Source organism: Hyla sarda, unplaced genomic scaffold, assembly GCF_029499605.1.
Source record: "Hyla sarda isolate aHylSar1 unplaced genomic scaffold, aHylSar1.hap1 scaffold_452, whole genome shotgun sequence".
Lineage (NCBI taxonomy): Eukaryota > Metazoa > Chordata > Amphibia > Anura > Hylidae > Hyla > Hyla sarda.
The window spans coordinates 88876-106819 of NW_026610465.1; the positions used below are offsets into that span (position 1 = coordinate 88876).

Here is a 17944-nt window from a genome sequence, read left to right on the forward strand (position 1 = left end):
TGCGAACTTCCCTACAATACAGGTTTTCTTTAACGTTATGGTTCAAGATATTAAGAAATTACCTGTAGAAAGGGTGGGGGGTCGTAATCTCACCCATGTGGAATCTCGAGCGCTCAAAACCTTGAGTGAGCAATCTATGTTTATTATAAAGGAGGCGGATAAGGGGGGGAATATTGTCTTGTGGCCAATTGACCTTTATCTTGCAGAGGCTAAACGACAACTTCAGAATACTGCGTATTATTTGGAATTGCCATCAGATCCTACGGCGACCTTCAAAAAGAAATTTGAAATGTTATTGGACTCAGCCCGACGTTATGGAATTATCACAGAGAAGGAACATCGCTATATGTTTGTGACCACACCTGTCGTGCCAACCTATTATATGTTACCGAAGGTGCACAAGAATATGACTAATCCCCCAGGTAGGCCCATTGTGGCGGGCATCGGGAGTCTGACGGAAAGAGCGTGCACTTATGTAGATTTTTTTCTACAGCCATTGGTTCTGGATTTGAAATCACATGTGAGGGACTCCATGCATCTAATGGAACGTTTGGAAGATATATCACTACCAAGAGATTTTCTACTAGTAACCTGTGATGTGGAGTCTTTGTACTCGAATATTAGACATGAGGATGGCATCAAAGCAGTCACAGAGATCCTCAACACACAAGGTAACCGTAATAGAATGCATGATTCTCTGGTATTGGATCTCCTTAGTTTTGTTTTACGTCATAATTATTTTCTCTTTGATGGAAAATATTATAAACAAATTTCAGGGACAGCCATGGGGGCGCGTTGTGCCCCCTCTTACGCCAACCTCTTTTTGGGGTGGTGGGAGGGGGCACATGTGTACCCATCCCCACTTTTTAAAAGATACGTCTGTGGCTGGTATCGTTTCATAGACGATATTTTCTTTATTTGGACAGGCTCGGAGACACAATGTCAAGAATTCATTGAGCAGTTGAATGACAACAACCTGCAGATTCGCCTTACATCGCAAACCTCGGATACAAGGGTGGAATTCCTGGATTTAAAGTTAATCCGGAATGAGGATAAAATCACCACCTCTCTGCATCGTAAAGAGACAGCTACGAATAATTTGTTGCATTTTGGAAGTTTTCATCCGGGACACACCCGTAGAGGGATACCCACGGGCCAATTTTTAAGACTGAGACGTAACTGTTCACAAATGGAGGACTTCAGGAGACATGCGAGGGATTTAACGGAGCGCTTGAGGGTGAGAGGTTATCCTAAAAAGGTTATATCAAGGGCTTTTCAAAAAGCATTGCACTCTGACAGAAATGAACTATTGAAACCGAGGACACGATTGGAAGACACATCTCTACGCCTCACTACACCATACAACAACCAGTGGAATCAGATACGACAATTACTACATCAACACTGGACCATTCTGAAATCAGACCTGAAGATTAACCCCTTAATACCAACAACCCCATTACTAACAGCAAAACGGGCACGGAACCTGAAAGATATTCTGACACAGAGTCATTTTGCGAGATCGAGAGGAAAAAGGAACAGAAAGCAAGAATACATTGGCTCATTTCCATGTGGTGAGTGTTCTATTTGCCAATACATGGAACCCACACGAGATTTTGTGGATCCAAGAGGGGGCACTCGGCACCACCTTAAACAATATATTAATTGTAAATCCAGGAATGTTGTGTATGCCATTTTATGTCCCTGTAACCAGGTGTATGTAGGCCAGACGACACAGGAACTGAGGAAACGAATTCAGAAGCATTTTTCCACAATTTCGCTAGCCGATAGAGACTTTAAAAGTGAGAGAACTTTGACATCAGTGGCAGCCCACTACAGAAGACATCATGCAGGTAGGATCAGGGGCACGAGGGTAGTGGGCTTGGAAAAAATAACATGTGGGATACGTGGGGGTGATATTTCGTCCCTATTACTCAGACAAGAAGCTAGATGGATTTTTCAATTGGACACGGTAGCACCACGGGGCCTGAACGAAGAATTAACCTTTACAGGTTTTCTGGGCATTTCATAGACACATACATTTTTTTTTTTTTTTTTTCACATTTTTGCACACAATTACACAGACACATGTAGAGAGTCACTTTCACACATCTATTCACACTTAACACACCACATTCTACCATTCATCTTTCACACACTGTTTATTTCATACACATATATACACATATACACACACTGTTTATTTATACACATATATACGCATATTTTACACATCACCTTGGTATAGTATTTCATTGTATTCAGAATTAGTTTGAGGTTTTTATTTATTTATTTATTTTTTGGTTTCATTGTATAGTCTCACACCCATTTTTCACACATTCACCAAAAAATTCTTTTAGATATATTCTTTATAGAATAATTAGTTTTTTTTTTTTTTTTGTAATAGGGTAGGCTCATAGTTTGGGGGCCCCTTCGGTATGATCATTCGCTGACCTCTTTTAAATCATAATAATGTGTTATTATAATTTACTTTTTCTTTTTCCTTTCCTTTGTGTTTTCTCCTTTTTTTTTTTTTTTTTTTTTTTTTTTTTTAATACAGATCCATTTGGACCACTGTAGGGTTTTCATCGGGGATAAGAGCCACACAATCAAATGGAGTTCATTGACCGTGTTTTTTGTTTGTTTTTTTATTTATGCATGTCTCATAAATTGTGAAGAATATGTCCAGGAGACATATTCTGGAAGATGCATCTTCACTAAATGTTATGGTTATTGTGATACATGTTGGCATTGGGTATGATCTAGTTTATGGGGGCTTGTGCAGGTTGCATAGGGATATGGTTTAATTATTTGGTCAGGTCTATTTGACATCTGATATTATAATATTCGTCACCAGATTTGTCCCTACTCCTGTTTTGATTGTATCTCACTTATGTATATATATTTGGGTCGATAGTCAAGTTATTATCATGCCCTTGTATTGTTGGATGGCCCCACTTCTGTCCTTATCCTATTCTATTTTTGCCCCATTTCCGGACAAGCATATACTCAGAATCCTACCTCCCCTGGGCATCGTGTCAGGCTCGATCACGTGACGGGTGGGCGGGGTGCGGCGCCGATCCGGCAGGGCTATATGCCGGGCGCGGTCGTGTATTGCATTGCGGTCTGGGCCTCGCTCTGGTCCGCGGTGCGTGCAGGGCCTCGCTTCGGATATGGGCTGTGGGCGGTGCCTTGCCCCGGGCGCTCGTGCGTTTCGAGCCTCGTTCCCGATCCCATGGAGGGCTAATAGAACCACATGCCAAGCCTCGGTTCCACATATACTGATTAGTTACCAAGCCTCGCTTCTATCCCTGGTCTCGGCCATACTATGGTAGTCATTGTGGCGTGCCAAGCCTCGCTTTCGCTGATATTCCATAATGAATGCGAGTCAACATGCGCTCCACAGGTTTTACTCCAGGTGATTGTAATCTTAATGATTTGGTTGTATACATAAGAACGGCCAAGATGAGTATTTCGTTACTCCTGAGGAAGCCTCCGTAGCTGGAGGCGGAACGCGTGGGGTCAGCTTCTCCCTGCTTTGGATGTGAGGAGTCCCGGTAGCAGCACTTTAGCACTGAGCCTGACAGCCAGACTTGATGGACATACAGCACTTTTTCTCAGGTCGTAGTATTGCACTTCACATTTGGCATACTTATTACATGCACTGAGTTTTAGTTTTTTGCACCTTATACTGGTCAGATTTATATGCACTGTGATTTACATACATATATTTTTTTATTATATTTACATTGGTCAGGCTGCTAGGCGTTCTACATATTGTATTCATATTTGCCAGGTGCTACTTATTGGTATAATCTCTAGATTTTGCTGCATACATTGGTTGTGCTCTATTAGTCCGGGACTGGTTCACATCTTAGGGTAATGTGTACCCACTGCAGGGTGGGCGTAGTAGGATTATATTCCTCCGCTTTTGGATTATGTGTTTTTAACTGTTTTTAATTGTATGTACTCATCTGTCTGTTTTGAGAGAAATAAAGATTTATATATTTTTTCTGGAACACATTGACTATTTGTGGTGTGCAATGTATATATGGCTGCTAGCTTTCTCTTTTCTTCTGGGTTTATAGTTCATTGCAGCCTATTGCACCCTATTTTTATTGAGGTGGTGCCCATCGGTTCTTTTCTCTATCTATATATGGTTCTCTTGCCAGGAGGGCTTAACTTTCTGAAGCTCCCCGCTATGGCATGTCTTTGTTGATGGAGGCACACTTTGATAGATATATATGATCTGAGTTTTTTCCTTGTGGACCAGCATGTGGACAGGATCTCATTACTTCATGTTTTAGGTAATATTGTTTTTATTGCTTATTTTTTCCTTTTGAGTCCTGTCAACGCAACTTTCATTGTGATGACAATGGCATTTAACCTAGAGGCTAGAGAGGCTTTGTGGAATAGCCAAGTATCTGATGTTTTTGGCAATGAACAGAATCAGGGTGACCATACAGAATTTTCAGTACTGACTAAGGATATTATTGAGGCGCATAAGCTTATGACCAGAGTATGGTGGAACATAAAGAGCTTAGAGGAATACTTTAAAATGTCTATGTACCCTAGAGGCCTCCGAGTACAAATCTTTCCAGCATGGGAGGTGACTGACACGTTTAAAAATACATGGGAGATGGGCCTGGCCCAGTGTTCTAAGATTATCATGAATATGTTGTTGGACCATGATAAAGAATTGTTGATTCAGACTAAACAACACATACAGACTTTAGAAGCAAGACTAAGTCAGTTTGACAAAACACAACAGGTGGAACCCTTCCAAAAGAGATTGGGTGATATTTTGGACAAATATGAGAAGGAAATTAAAGCTGGGAAACGTTCCAAATTTACACGGGACAAAAACGATTATGAGCGAGGCTCAGTGTATAGGTGGAAACACAGTGGAAATGTGAGAGGGAATTTCGATGATGGAAGAAGAGGAAGAGATCAGAGTGTGGTTACATCAGGATCTAGTGATTTTTTAGGGTCAAGCGACACAGATACAGGACACGACGGGGTAGACGCACCCCCTCCCAAAAAAAGAAGCCCAAGACCACGCAACGTGAATTACAGTCGCCAACCAGTATACAACAACCGTCGGAGGAGGAATCGATAGATGACTCCTCTGGACACTTACAGATTATCAACCTGTCTACGTATGTTTTGGATGATGCAGAGAGAAAATTGGCCCTGAAGATTATCTATTCTCAACCTAATCATGCCCATGAAACCTTGGAAATTGATCAACAAGTTCTACGAGACTTAATGGACTTACTCTCGGATAATGAAGCGTCACAAGAGGCTAAACGACAACTTCAGAATACTGCGTATTATTTGGAATTGCCATCAGATCCTACGGCGACCTTCAAAAAGAAATTTGAAATGTTATTGGACTCAGCCCGACGTTATGGAATTATCACAGAGAAGGAACATCGCTATATGTTTGTGACCACACCTGTCGTGCCAACCTATTGTATGTTACCGAAGGTGCACAAGAATATGACTAATCCCCCAGCCATTGGTTCTGGATTTGAAATCACATGTGAGGGACTCCATGCATCTAATGGAACGTTTGGAAGATATATCACTACCAAGAGATTTTCTACTAGTAACCTGTGATGTGGAGTCTTTGTACTCGAATATTAGACATGAGGATGGCATCAAAGCAGTCACAGAGATCCTCAACACACAAGGCTCGGAGACACAATGTCAAGAATTCATTGAGCAGTTGAATGACAACAACCTGCAGATTCGCCTTACATCGCAAACCTCGGATACAAGGGTGGAATTCCTGGATTTAAAGTTAATCCGGAATGAGGATAAAATCACCACCTCTCTGCATCGTAAAGAGACAGCTACGAATAATTTGTTGCATTTTGGAAGTTTTCATCCGGGACACACCCGTAGAGGGATACCCACGGGCCAATTTTTAAGACTGAGACGTAACTGTTCACAAATGGAGGACTTCAGGAGACATGCGAGGGATTTAACGGAGCGCTTGAGGGTGAGAGGTTATCCTAAAAAGGTTATATCAAGGGCTTTTCAAAAAGCATTGCACTCTGACAGAAATGAACTATTGAAACCGAGGACACGATTGGAAGACACATCTCTACGCCTCACTACACCATACAACAACCAGTGGAATCAGATACGACAATTACTACATCAACACTGGACCATTCTGAAATCAGACCTGAAGATTAACCCCTTAATACCAACAACCCCATTACTAACAGCAAAACGGGCACGGAACCTGAAAGATATTCTGACACAGAGTCATTTTGCGAGATCGAGAGGAAAAAGGAACAGAAAGCAAGAATACATTGGCTCATTTCCATGTGGTGTATGTAGGCCAGACGACACAGGAACTGAGGAAACGAATTCAGAAGCATTTTTCCACAATTTCGCTAGCCGATAGAGACTTTAAAAGTGAGAGAACTTTGACATCAGTGGCAGCCCACTACAGAAGACATCATGCAGATCCATTTGGACCACTGTAGGGTTTTCATCGGGGATAAGAGCCACACAATCAAATGGAGTTCATTGACCGTGTTTTTTGTTTGTTTTTTTATTTATGCATGTCTCATAAATTGTGAAGAATATGTCCAGGAGACATATTCTGGAAGATGCATCTTCACTAAATGTTATGGTTATTGTGATACATGTTGGCATTGGGTATGATCTAGTTTATGGGGGCTTGTGCAGGTTGCATAGGGATATGGTTTAATTATTTGGTCAGGTCTATTTGACATCTGATATTATAATATTCGTCACCAGATTTGTCCCTACTCCTGTTTTGATTGTATCTCACTTATGTATATATATTTGGGTCGATAGTCAAGTTATTATCATGCCCTTGTATTGTTGGATGGCCCCACTTCTGTCCTTATCCTATTCTATTTTTGCCCCATTTCCGGACAAGCATATACTCAGAATCCTACCTCCCCTGGGCATCGTGTCAGGCTCGATCACGTGACGGATGGGCGGGGTGCGGCGCCGATCCGGCAGGGCTATATGCCGGGCGCGGTCGTGTATTGCATTGCGGTCTGGGCCTCGCTCTGGTCCGCGGTGCGTGCAGGGCCTCGCTTCGGATATGGGCTGTGGGCGGTGCCTTGCCCCGGGCGCTCGTGCGTTTCGAGCCTCGTTCCCGATCCCATGGAGGGCTAATAGAACCACATGCCAAGCCTCGGTTCCACATATACTGATTAGTTACCAAGCCTCGCTTCTATCCCTGGTCTCGGCCATACTATGGTAGTCATTGTGGCGTGCCAAGCCTCGCTTTCGCTGATATTCCATAATGAATGCGAGTCAACATGCGCTCCACAGGTTTTACTCCAGGTGATTGTAATCTTAATGATTTGGTTGTATACATAAGAACGGCCAAGATGAGTATTTCGTTACTCCTGAGGAAGCCTCCGTAGCTGGAGGCGGAACGCGTGGGGTCAGCTTCTCCCTGCTTTGGATGTGAGGAGTCCCGGTAGCAGCACTTTAGCACTGAGCCTGACAGCCAGACTTGATGGACATACAGCACTTTTTCTCAGGTCGTAGTATTGCACTTCACATTTGGCATACTTATTACATGCACTGAGTTTTAGTTTTTTGCACCTTATACTGGTCAGATTTATATGCACTGTGATTTACATACATATATTTTTTTATTATATTTACATTGGTCAGGCTGCTAGGCGTTCTACATATTGTATTCATATTTGCCAGGTGCTACTTATTGGTATAATCTCTAGATTTTGCTGCATACATTGGTTGTGCTCTATTAGTCCGGGACTGGTTCACATCTTAGGGTAATGTGTACCCACTGCAGGGTGGGCGTAGTAGGATTATATTCCTCCGCTTTTGGATTATGTGTTTTTAACTGTTTTTAATTGTATGTACTCATCTGTCTGTTTTGAGAGAAATAAAGATTTATATATTTTTTCTGGAACACATTGACTATTTGTGGTGTGCAATGTATATATGGCTGCTAGCTTTCTCTTTTCTTCTGGGGCGGTATGAGGGCTCATTTTTTGCGCCGTGATCTGTAGTTTTTAACGGTACCATTTTTGCATTGATAGGACTTATTGATCGCTTTTTATTCATTTTTAAATTATATAAAAAGTGACCAAAAAAGCACTATTTTGGACTTTGGAATTTTTTTGCGCGCACGCCATTGACCGAGCGGTTTAATTAATGATATATTTTTATAATTCGGACATTTCCGCACGCGGTGATACCATATATGTTCATTTTTCTTTTTATTTACACTGTGTTTTTTTTTTTATTGGAAAAGGGGGGTGATTCAAACTTTTAATAGGGGAGGAGTTAAATGATATTTATTCACTTTTTTTTTTCACTTTTTTTTTGCAGTGTTATAGGTCCCATAGGGACCTATAACGCTGCACACACTGATCTTCTATGCTGATCACTGGTTTCTCATAAGAAACCAGTGATCAACGATTCTGCCGCATGACTGCTCATGCCTGGATCTCAGGCACTGAGCAGTCATTCGGCGATCGGACAGCGAGGAGGCAGGTAGGGGCCCTCCCGCTGTCCTGTCAGCTGTTCGGGATGCCGCGATTAGCCGCGGCTATCCCGAACAGCCCGACTGAGCTAGCCGGCCACTTTCGGTTTCACTTTTAGCCGCGCGGCTCAGCTCTGAGCGCGCGGCTAAAGGGTTAATAGCGCGCGGTGCCGCGATCGGCACTGCGCGCTATTAGAGGCGGGTCCCGGCTTCACTATGACGCCGGGCCCGCCGCGATATGACGCGGGGTTACTGTGTAACCCCGCGTTATATCAGGAGAGCAGGACCAAGGGCGTACCTGTACGCCCTTGGTCCTTAAGGGGTTAAAGGGGTACTCCGGTGAAAACCTTTTTTCTTTTAAATCAACTGGTGGCAGAAAGTTAAACATATTTGTAAATTACTTCTATTAAAAAATCTTAATCCTTCCTGTACTTATTAGCTGCTGAATACTACAGAGGAAATTCTTTTCTTTTTGGAATGCTCTCTGATGACATCACGACCACAGTGCTCTCTGCTGACGTTATTATAATAATAATAATAACACTTTATTTATTGTTGTCTTGAGTGGGATTTGAACCCAAGTCCCCAGCACTGCTGGGGCAGCAGTACTAACCACTGAGCCACCATGCTGCCCTTAGCATACATCTGCTATGCATCTGCTATGCATGGTTGCTAAAATGGACAGAGATGTCAGCAGAGAGCACTGTGCTCGTGATGTCATCAGTGTTCCAAAAAGAAAGGAATTTCCTCTGTAGCATTCAGCAGCTAATAAGTACTGGAAGGATTACGATTTTTTAATAGAAGTAATTTACAAATATGTTTAACTTTCTGCCACCAGTTGATGTAAAAGAAAAAAGGTTTTTACCGGAGTACCCCTTTAACCCCTTAACGACCAAGGACGTACATGTACGTCCTTGGCCGGCTCCCGCGATATAACAGTCCCGGCATGTATCTGATGCCGGGACACGGGGCTAATAGCGCGCGGCAGCGATCACGGTGCCGCGCGCTATTAACCCTTTAGACGCGGCTTTAAAAGTTGAACACCGCGTCTAAACCAAAAGTAAAACCTTCCTGGCTGCTCAGCGGGGCTGATCAGAACTACCGCAGTGAAAATGTGGTGTCCTGATCAGCTGGGACATGAGCGGAGGTCCTCTTACTGGCCTCCGGCGGGTCCCCTCAGCGATTGATTGCTCCAAGCCTGAGATTCAGGCTTCAGCAGTCGACCGCCGATAACCCTGATCACTGCAAAGCTATGGCTTTGCAGTGAACAGGGTATAAGATCAGTGTGTGCAGTGTTATGGCCCCTATGGGATAACAATGATCAGTGTGTGCAGTGTTATAAGCCTCTATGGGATAATAATGATCAGTGTGTACAGTGTTATAGTCCTCTATGGGATAATAATGATCAGTATAAGATCAGTGTGTGCAGTGTTATAGTCTCCTATGGGATAACAATGATCAGTGTGTGCAGCGTTATAGTCTTCTATGGGATAACAATGATCAGTATAAGAGATCAGTGTGTGCAGTGTTATAGACTCCTATGGGATAACAATGATCAGTGTGTGCAGTGTTATAGTCTTCTATGGGATAACAATGATCAGTGTGTGCAGTGTTATAGTCTCCTATGGGAGCTATAACATTGCAAAAACAAAAAGTGAATAAAGATAATTTAGCCCTTTCCCTAATAAAAGTTTGAATCACCCCGCTTTTCCTTTTAAAAAAAAAAACAGTTAAATTAAAATAAACATATGTGGTATCGCCGCATGCGGAAATGTCCAAATTATAAAAAGTAAACCGCCAGTCAATGGCGTACGTGCAAAAAACATTCCAAAGTCCAAAATATTGTATTTTTGGTCACTTTTTATATAATGAAAAAATTATCAATAATTCCTATGAATACAAAAATGCTACCGCTAAAAACTTCAGATCACGGCGCAAAAAATGAGCCCTCATACCGCCCCATACAGGGAAAAATAAAAAAAAGTTATAGGGGTCAGAAATGACAATTTTAAACGAATACATTTTCCTGCATGTAGTTATGATTTTTTCCTGAAGTGCGACAATATCCAACCTATATAAGTCGGGGATCATTGTAACCGTATGGACCTACAATACTTCACAGATGAAGCAAAATCAATACCCTGCTAACAATATCGGTTCACAGAAGGGGTAAGGACATATAAAACATAACGTTTAATCGTGCTAATAAAACAACAGAATCCCCACTGACATACAAACAACAAGGAGATAGATCAAAGAGGCCCAGAGGCCACAACTAGCGACGATAGTTGGAGTCAAACAGTTCAGTGGCCTGAGTAGAGATAACAAGTGGGGTGACCGGGAAAATGTGGAGACCAGGTGGGGTGGGACTCGGACCCTAGTGTACCCTGCCAGGGGAGATGTTGTGCCCACTAGCCCTGCTCGCTCAGGGAGCTGTCGGGGCACTCGTCCTTGAAAGGACGACCCCTGCCCCGGTCTATCCCTTGGTCAGCCCCTAAACTAGAACAAATGTAAAGCCCGCCCAACGCGTTTCCCCCAAGTTAATGGGTTCATCAGGGGCTCCAGGGCAAACAAAGAAGTTAATACTGCGTTACCGAATGTAAACGATACTTCATAAGGTGCGATGCAAAAAGTGCAAGCAAGAAATCAATTAATAGGCCAGCAACGTGCAACAATAATAATGATGAAGTGCACTAATTAGAACCAACACGTGAACAAAGTCCACAAAAATAAACAAACACAATTCCCTTAGAGCAAAACCAAAGGAGAAAGTGAAATAGGTGTGCTGGTTACCCAGAGCAGAGCCCTGCTACTGGGTTTGACTCACGTGACCACAATGGCGGTCGGCGAGATGTCGGGAACTGCAGTGGCAGAGTGCGCGGTTATGGCGTCTGTATCCCGTCGGTCACATCAGTGAACCTGGGATCCTTAAATAGCACTTACCAAACAGGCTGCTTCCACGCTCGAATGTGCGAACGCCACTTCCGGGTGCCGGCGCCACAGCGGTGTGTCGGCGTCACTTCCGGGGGCGCGTCTAGGCTACGGAGCGGAGCGTCCTGCGTTGCTAGGCGATGCTGGTGAGCCAGTACGCATGCGCCACGGCAACGTATCTTTTCAAAATTCGAATGAGTATTAAGTGGTTGGTGTTGACAATTTACACAGGTAAATATTTACAGAGAGAGTGAGAGAACTGAGTAAGTAATGAAGTGGCTGCGGTTGGAAGGGGGAGGGAGCTAGCCAGGGGGAGAGAGTATGGAGGACAGAGTTAGACATAGCATGCAAAACTCAACTGATCATTGAGACCTTTGGGGGACTGAGTCTGCAGGCGGAAAATCCACTGAGTCTCCTTCTGCAGGATCAGCCTATCCCAATCCCCCCCCCTTGAGGGGGGTCGCACAAGCTCAATCCCCACAAAGCTGACCACTTTAGGATCCCCTCCGTGCTTGTCATGAACATGTCTTGCCAAGGGTTTATCTGCTGAGTTGGTAATGTCTCTCAGATGCTCCCCCACCCTCCTCCTCAACTCACGTTTAGTTTTCCCAATGTATTCCAATCCACAAGTACAGTTGGCCTTATAGACCACCCCCTTGCTCCGACAGTTGATAAAATCTCGAATGGTGTATGTATCACCTGTCACAGAACTTGTAAAGGTTTTAGTAACCGAAATGTGAGCACAGGCGATGCAGCCTGAGCATCTGAAGCAGCCCTTGATGTTACAATGTAGCCAGGTAGGAGTCTGACCGGGTTTTACAAAATGACTATGAACTAGTCTATCTCGCAGATTCCGTCCCCGCCGGAACGAAATCTGGGGGCGAGTGTCAAGGACCCCCTGGAGGTCCTTGTCCATCAAGAGGACATGCCAGTATTTTTCAATTATGCTTTTAACTTCGGGGGTGCCATTTCATAGGTGGCCACTATGCGGGTGAGGACTTTCTCAGATGGTTTTTGTCTAGGGGTGAGGAGTGTATTCCGTTCTCTTCCCCTAGCTTCCTGATACGCTTGTCTTAATACCCGGTCGGGGTACCCGCGTTCCCTGAATCTATGGCGCAGGTCAGCCGCCTGCCTCACAAATTCTTGTTCTGTGGAACAGTTGCGTCTAATGCGCAAGTATTGCCCTTTGGGGATGCCTCTACAGACAGACCTAGGGTGATGGCTATCCCAACTGAGCAGGGAGTTCGTGGCTGTAGGCTTGCGGTAAATAGTGGTGTCAAGACCGCCCTGGCTATTCTTAGAAATTAGAACATCCAGGAAGGGGATCTGATCAGTGTGGAATTCGAATGTGAAATGCAATCCCAATTCGTTCTGATTAAGACTAGCCACAAACTCCCTGAATTGGTCTGACGACCCATTCCAGAGAATGAAAATATCGTCTATATACCGGGCCCACAAACCGACTAGATCCGTGTACCGCGACAAAGACTCACCAAAAACCACTGACTCCTCCCACCATCCTAAAAAGAGGTTGGCATAGGTGGGGGCGCAGGGGCTCCCCATCGCGGTCCCGCGCACTTGATGGTAAATCCGCCTATCAAAGACGAAATAGTTCCTCGTGAGAGTGTAACGCAGCAACTCGGAGACCAGCTGGCTGTGGGCCCGAAATTGGAGGCCCCTCATCTGAAGAAAAAATTCCACTGCTGTTATCCCCAAATCGTGAGGGATAGAAGTGTAAAGGGATTCGACGTCTATGCTTGCCAAGAGACACCCCTCCTCAATGGTCAGACCATCCAGCTTCTGCAACAGATCTGTTGTGTCCCTGGTGTAGGAAGGAAGTGCCAACACAAATGGTTTTAAGATGGTATCAATGTATAGGCCTACGTTCTGAGTAATATTTCCAACACCCGAAACTATTGGTCGACCCTTGAGGGGAGAGGTGCCCTTGTGGACCTTTGGCAAAGCATAGAACGTCGCAACCCTGGGGAAGCGGGGTACAAGGAAATCAGCCTCATCATTACTTAATAAATTAAGACTCTTAGCCCCTTCCACCAGCTGTTTTAGCTCCGAGAGGTAAGTGTCAGTAGGGTTCCTCTCCAGAACCTCATAGCTGGTGGCATCGGCCAAAAGAGTTTGGCACATGTCTCTGTATAGCGACCAGTCCATGACCACAATATTGCCCCCCTTATCAGAGGGCTTGATGGCCAGGGACTGGTCGCGCTCCAGAGACTGAAGTGCCAGCATCTCACTATGTCCAAAGTTGGTACGAGTGTGACTTTGAACCGTCTCCAAATCCTTGGTGACCAGGCCCAGAAACACTTCTATGCATGAGATGTCCCCAGCCGGGGGCATCTTTGTGCTCTTATTTTTCAGAGCAGTAAATGGACCAAGGCCACTTGTGACCTCGCTTTCGGTGAGAAGATCCACCAGGGTGTCAACACACTGTAGAACATCCCTTGGTAGTCCTAATTCAAGGGCTCTCCTTCTTTCAGTGTTCATATGGAATTTGTGCCATTGTAGCTTACGCGCAAATAAGTGTAAGTCTTTTACCCAATTAAATTTATTGAAGTTATTGGTAGGGACATAGCCCAGACCTTTACTGAGGATACACATCTCCGCCGTGGTTAGGGAGTGGGAGGAGAGGTTAATGATTTGAGAAGTTGACGCGCCTAGGTATTGCGATTGCGGAGGGGGTAGACAGAGTACTGGTTCTGACGCTCTAAAAAAGAAGAACTGTCATTCGTGGCAGGGGGACCACCTCTCCTTCCTCTGTAGTTCCCTCTACCTCCCCGTTTGGATTTACCTTTGCCTCTGCCTCTACCCCTACCTCTGCCTTGCGAGTCCTTATCCGAGTCAGAGACGTCAGTCTCTGTGGATGAGCACTCTACCTCTGACGCTCCAGTACCGCCTTTAGGCAGGACTCCGTATATTTTGTTATCCTTAAAGTCCTGGAGGTCCCTAACAAATTGTCTATGTTTCCTTTCTTTAAGGTGGTACTGGAAGCGTTCGACAGTGCCCTTGAGTTGTGTTTCCCTAGCCTGAAATTCAGGTTCTCCTGAAAAACCTTGTGTAATCTCAATCTGGGACCTAAGTTTCTCTTCTAAGGTAGAGTGATTGATTTTTTCCTCCTCTAGGAGCAAACGCATCAACCTCAGAGAGCTTAGAGTGGCCTCTTTCTCCCACTTTGTCATGAGCCCAGAGCTCCTGATTCTGGCCGCTGGGGTGAGGTTGATGCGTAATCCCCTAGGGACAATTTGATTTTTAAGATAATTTTCGATGCTTTGTATCTCCCACCAGGAGGTGATGTGTTCCTTATATAAATTGGTCAATTCCCTGAAGGCAGATTTGAAAGAAGGGGTGTATTGTTTCTGAATGTAAAGTTTATCTGAAAATACCTCAGAAACCTCAGTCACCCAGCTCTCTGTGTTTAGGCCTGTTGCCAAAAAACCAGCCATACTCATATGAATGAAACAATACTTCACAGATGAAGCAAAATCAATACCCTGCTAACAATATCGGTTCACAGAAGGGGTAAGGACATATAAAACATAACGTTTAATCGTGCTAATAAAACAACAGAATCCCCACTGACATACAAACAACAAGGAGATAGATCAAAGAGGCCCAGAGGCCACAACTAGCGACGATAGTTGGAGTCAAACAGTTCAGTGGCCTGAGTAGAGATAACAAGTGGGGTGACCGGGAAAATGTGGAGACCAGGTGGGGTGGGACTCGGACCCTAGTGTACCCTGCCAGGGGAGATGTTGTGCCCACTAGCCCTGCTCGCTCAGGGAGCTGTCGGGGCACTCGTCCTTGAAAGGACGACCCCTGCCCCGGTCTATCCCTTGGTCAGCCCCTAAACTAGAACAAATGTAAAGCCCGCCCAACGCGTTTCCCCCAAGTTAATGGTCTATAAGGCCAACTGTACTTGTGGATTGGAATACATTGGGAAAACTAAACGTGAGTTGAGGAGGAGGGTGGGGGAGCATCTGAGAGACATTACTAACTCAGCAGATAAACCCTTGGCAAGACATGTTCATGACAAGCACGGAGGGGATCCTAAAGTGGTCAGCTTTGTGGGGATTGAGCTTGTGCGACCCCCCACAAGGGGGGGGGGATTGGGATAGGCTGATCCTGCAGAAGGAGACTCAGTGGATTTTCCGCCTGCAGACTCAGTCCCCCAAAGGTCTCAATGATCAGTTGAGTTTTGCATGCTATGTCTAACTCTGTCCTCCATACTCTCTCCCCCTGGCTAGCTCCCTCCCCCTTCCAACCGCAGCCACTTCATTACTTACTCAGTTCTCTCACTCTCTCTGTAAATATTTACCTGTGTAAATTGTCAACACCAACCACTTAATACTCATTCGTATTTTGAAAAGATACGTTGCCGTGGCGCATGCGTACTGGCTCACCAGCATCGCCTAGCAACGCAGGACGCTCCGCTCCGTAGCCTAGACGCGCCCCCGGAAGTGACGCCGACACACCGCTGTGGCGCCGGCACCCGGAAGTGGCGTTCGCACATTCGAGCGTGGAAGCAGCCTGTTTGGTAAGTGCTATTTAAGGATCCCAGGTTCACTGATGTGACCGACGGGATACAGACGCCATAACCGCGCACTCTGCCACTGCAGTTCCCGACATCTCGCCGACCGCCATTGTGGTCACGTGAGTCAAACCCAGTAGCAGGGCTCTGCTCTGGGTAACCAGCACACCTATTTCACTTTCTCCTTTGGTTTTGCTCTAAGGGAATTGTGTTTGTTTATTTTTGTGGACTTTGTTCACGTGTTGGTTCTAATTAGTGCACTTCATCATTATTATTGTTGCACGTTGCTGGCCTATTAATTGATTTCTTGCTTGCACTTTTTGCATCGCACCTTATGTAGTATCGTTTACATTCGGTAACGCAGTATTAACTTCTTTGTTTGCCCTGGAGCCCCTGATGAACCCATTAACTTGGGGGAAACGCGTTGGGCGGGCTTTACATTTGTTCTAGTTTAGGGGCTGACCAAGGGATAGACCGGGGCAGGGGTCGTCCTTTCAAGGACGAGTGCCCCGACAGCTCCCTGAGCGAGCAGGGCTAGTGGGCACAACATCTCCCCTGGCAGGGTACACTAGGGTCCGAGTCCCACCCCACCTGGTCTCCACATTTTCCCGGTCACCCCACTTGTTATCTCTACTCAGGCCACTGAACTGTTTGACTCCAACTATCGTCGCTAGTTGTGGCCTCTGGGCCTCTTTGATCTATCTCCTTGTTGTTTGTATGTCAGTGGGGATTCTGTTGTTTTATTAGCACGATTAAACGTTATGTTTTATATGTCCTTACCCCTTCTGTGAACCCGTATGGACCTACAGAATAAAGAGAAGGTGTCATTTTTACCGAAATATGCACTGCGTAGAAACGGAAGCCCCCAAAGTTTACAAAATGGCTTTTTTCTTTCAATTTTGTCTCACAATGATTTTTTTCCGTTTCACAGTAGATTTTTGGGTAAAATGACTGACGTCATTACAACGTAGTATTGGTTGTGCAAATAATAAGCATCATATGGATTTTTAGGTACAAAATTGAAAGACTTTTTATAGGTAAGGAGGAAAAAACTACAATGCAAAAACGGAAAAACCCCGGGTCCTTAAGGGGTTAAAGAGTTACTATTAGTAAGAAGAAAAAAAAAGTCAGTGTAGTAATGTGCCCTAAGACCTGTATGTATAATATTATATGTAGAACACCTTTTACAGTTCTCCTGGAGCCAGCGGGGTGTTCCTTTAGACACATGATGACCTTTCCCCTTTCCTCCCCCCTCCCTCTCCCTTGCCATGAGACCTGCCCAAACAGGGAGATAACCAGGTCGAAACGTATTGTTGTTAGGAATAGACCAGGTTTCATATATTAGGAAAATGCTTCGTTTTAAAGGAAATATTACATTAAAAAACCTTGGTTTCTAACGACAGGAACACTTTAATGTCATAACCCTTAGTCCATGCTTAAAGGGGTACTCCCCTGAAAAACATATATATATATATTTTTTTTATCAACTGGTGCCAGAAAGTTGAATAGATTTGTAAATTACTTCTATTTAAAAATATTAATCCTTCTAGTACTTATCAGCTGCTGTATGCTCCACAGGAAGTCATTTTCTTTTTGAATTTACTTTCTGTCTGACCACAGTGCTCTCTGCTGACACCTCTGTCCATTTTAGGAACTATCCAGAGCAGATGAGGTTTGCTATGGGGATTTGCTCCTACTCTGGACAGTTCCTGACATGGACAGAGGTGTCAGCAGAGAGCACTGTAGTCAGACAGAAAGGAAATGCAAAAAGAAAATAACTTCCTGTGGAGCATAGAGCAGCTGATAAGTACTGGAAGGATTACGATTTTTAAATAGAAGTAATTTACAAATCTGTTTAACTTTCTGGCACCAGTTGATTAAAAAAAATAATAATTTCCAGTGCAGTACCCCTTTCAGTCATAGTAAAAAATTAAGTCGTCAACGCACCGTCCGCT

General features: G+C 44.5%; 1 protein-coding gene across 1 annotated transcript; it reads left to right on the plus strand.

Moving 5' to 3' along the window:
• The first annotated feature begins 390 nt into the window (after positions 1 to 390).
• Positions 391 to 1818, plus strand: LOC130335583 (uncharacterized). Its single transcript, XM_056553901.1, has 3 exons — positions 391 to 671; positions 927 to 1574; positions 1715 to 1818. Exons 1-3 carry the CDS (start codon positions 407 to 409, stop codon positions 1789 to 1791), a joined length of 990 nt encoding a protein of 329 aa, XP_056409876.1. The 5' UTR covers positions 391 to 406; the 3' UTR covers positions 1792 to 1818.
• Positions 1819 to 17944: the final 16126 nt, after the last annotated feature.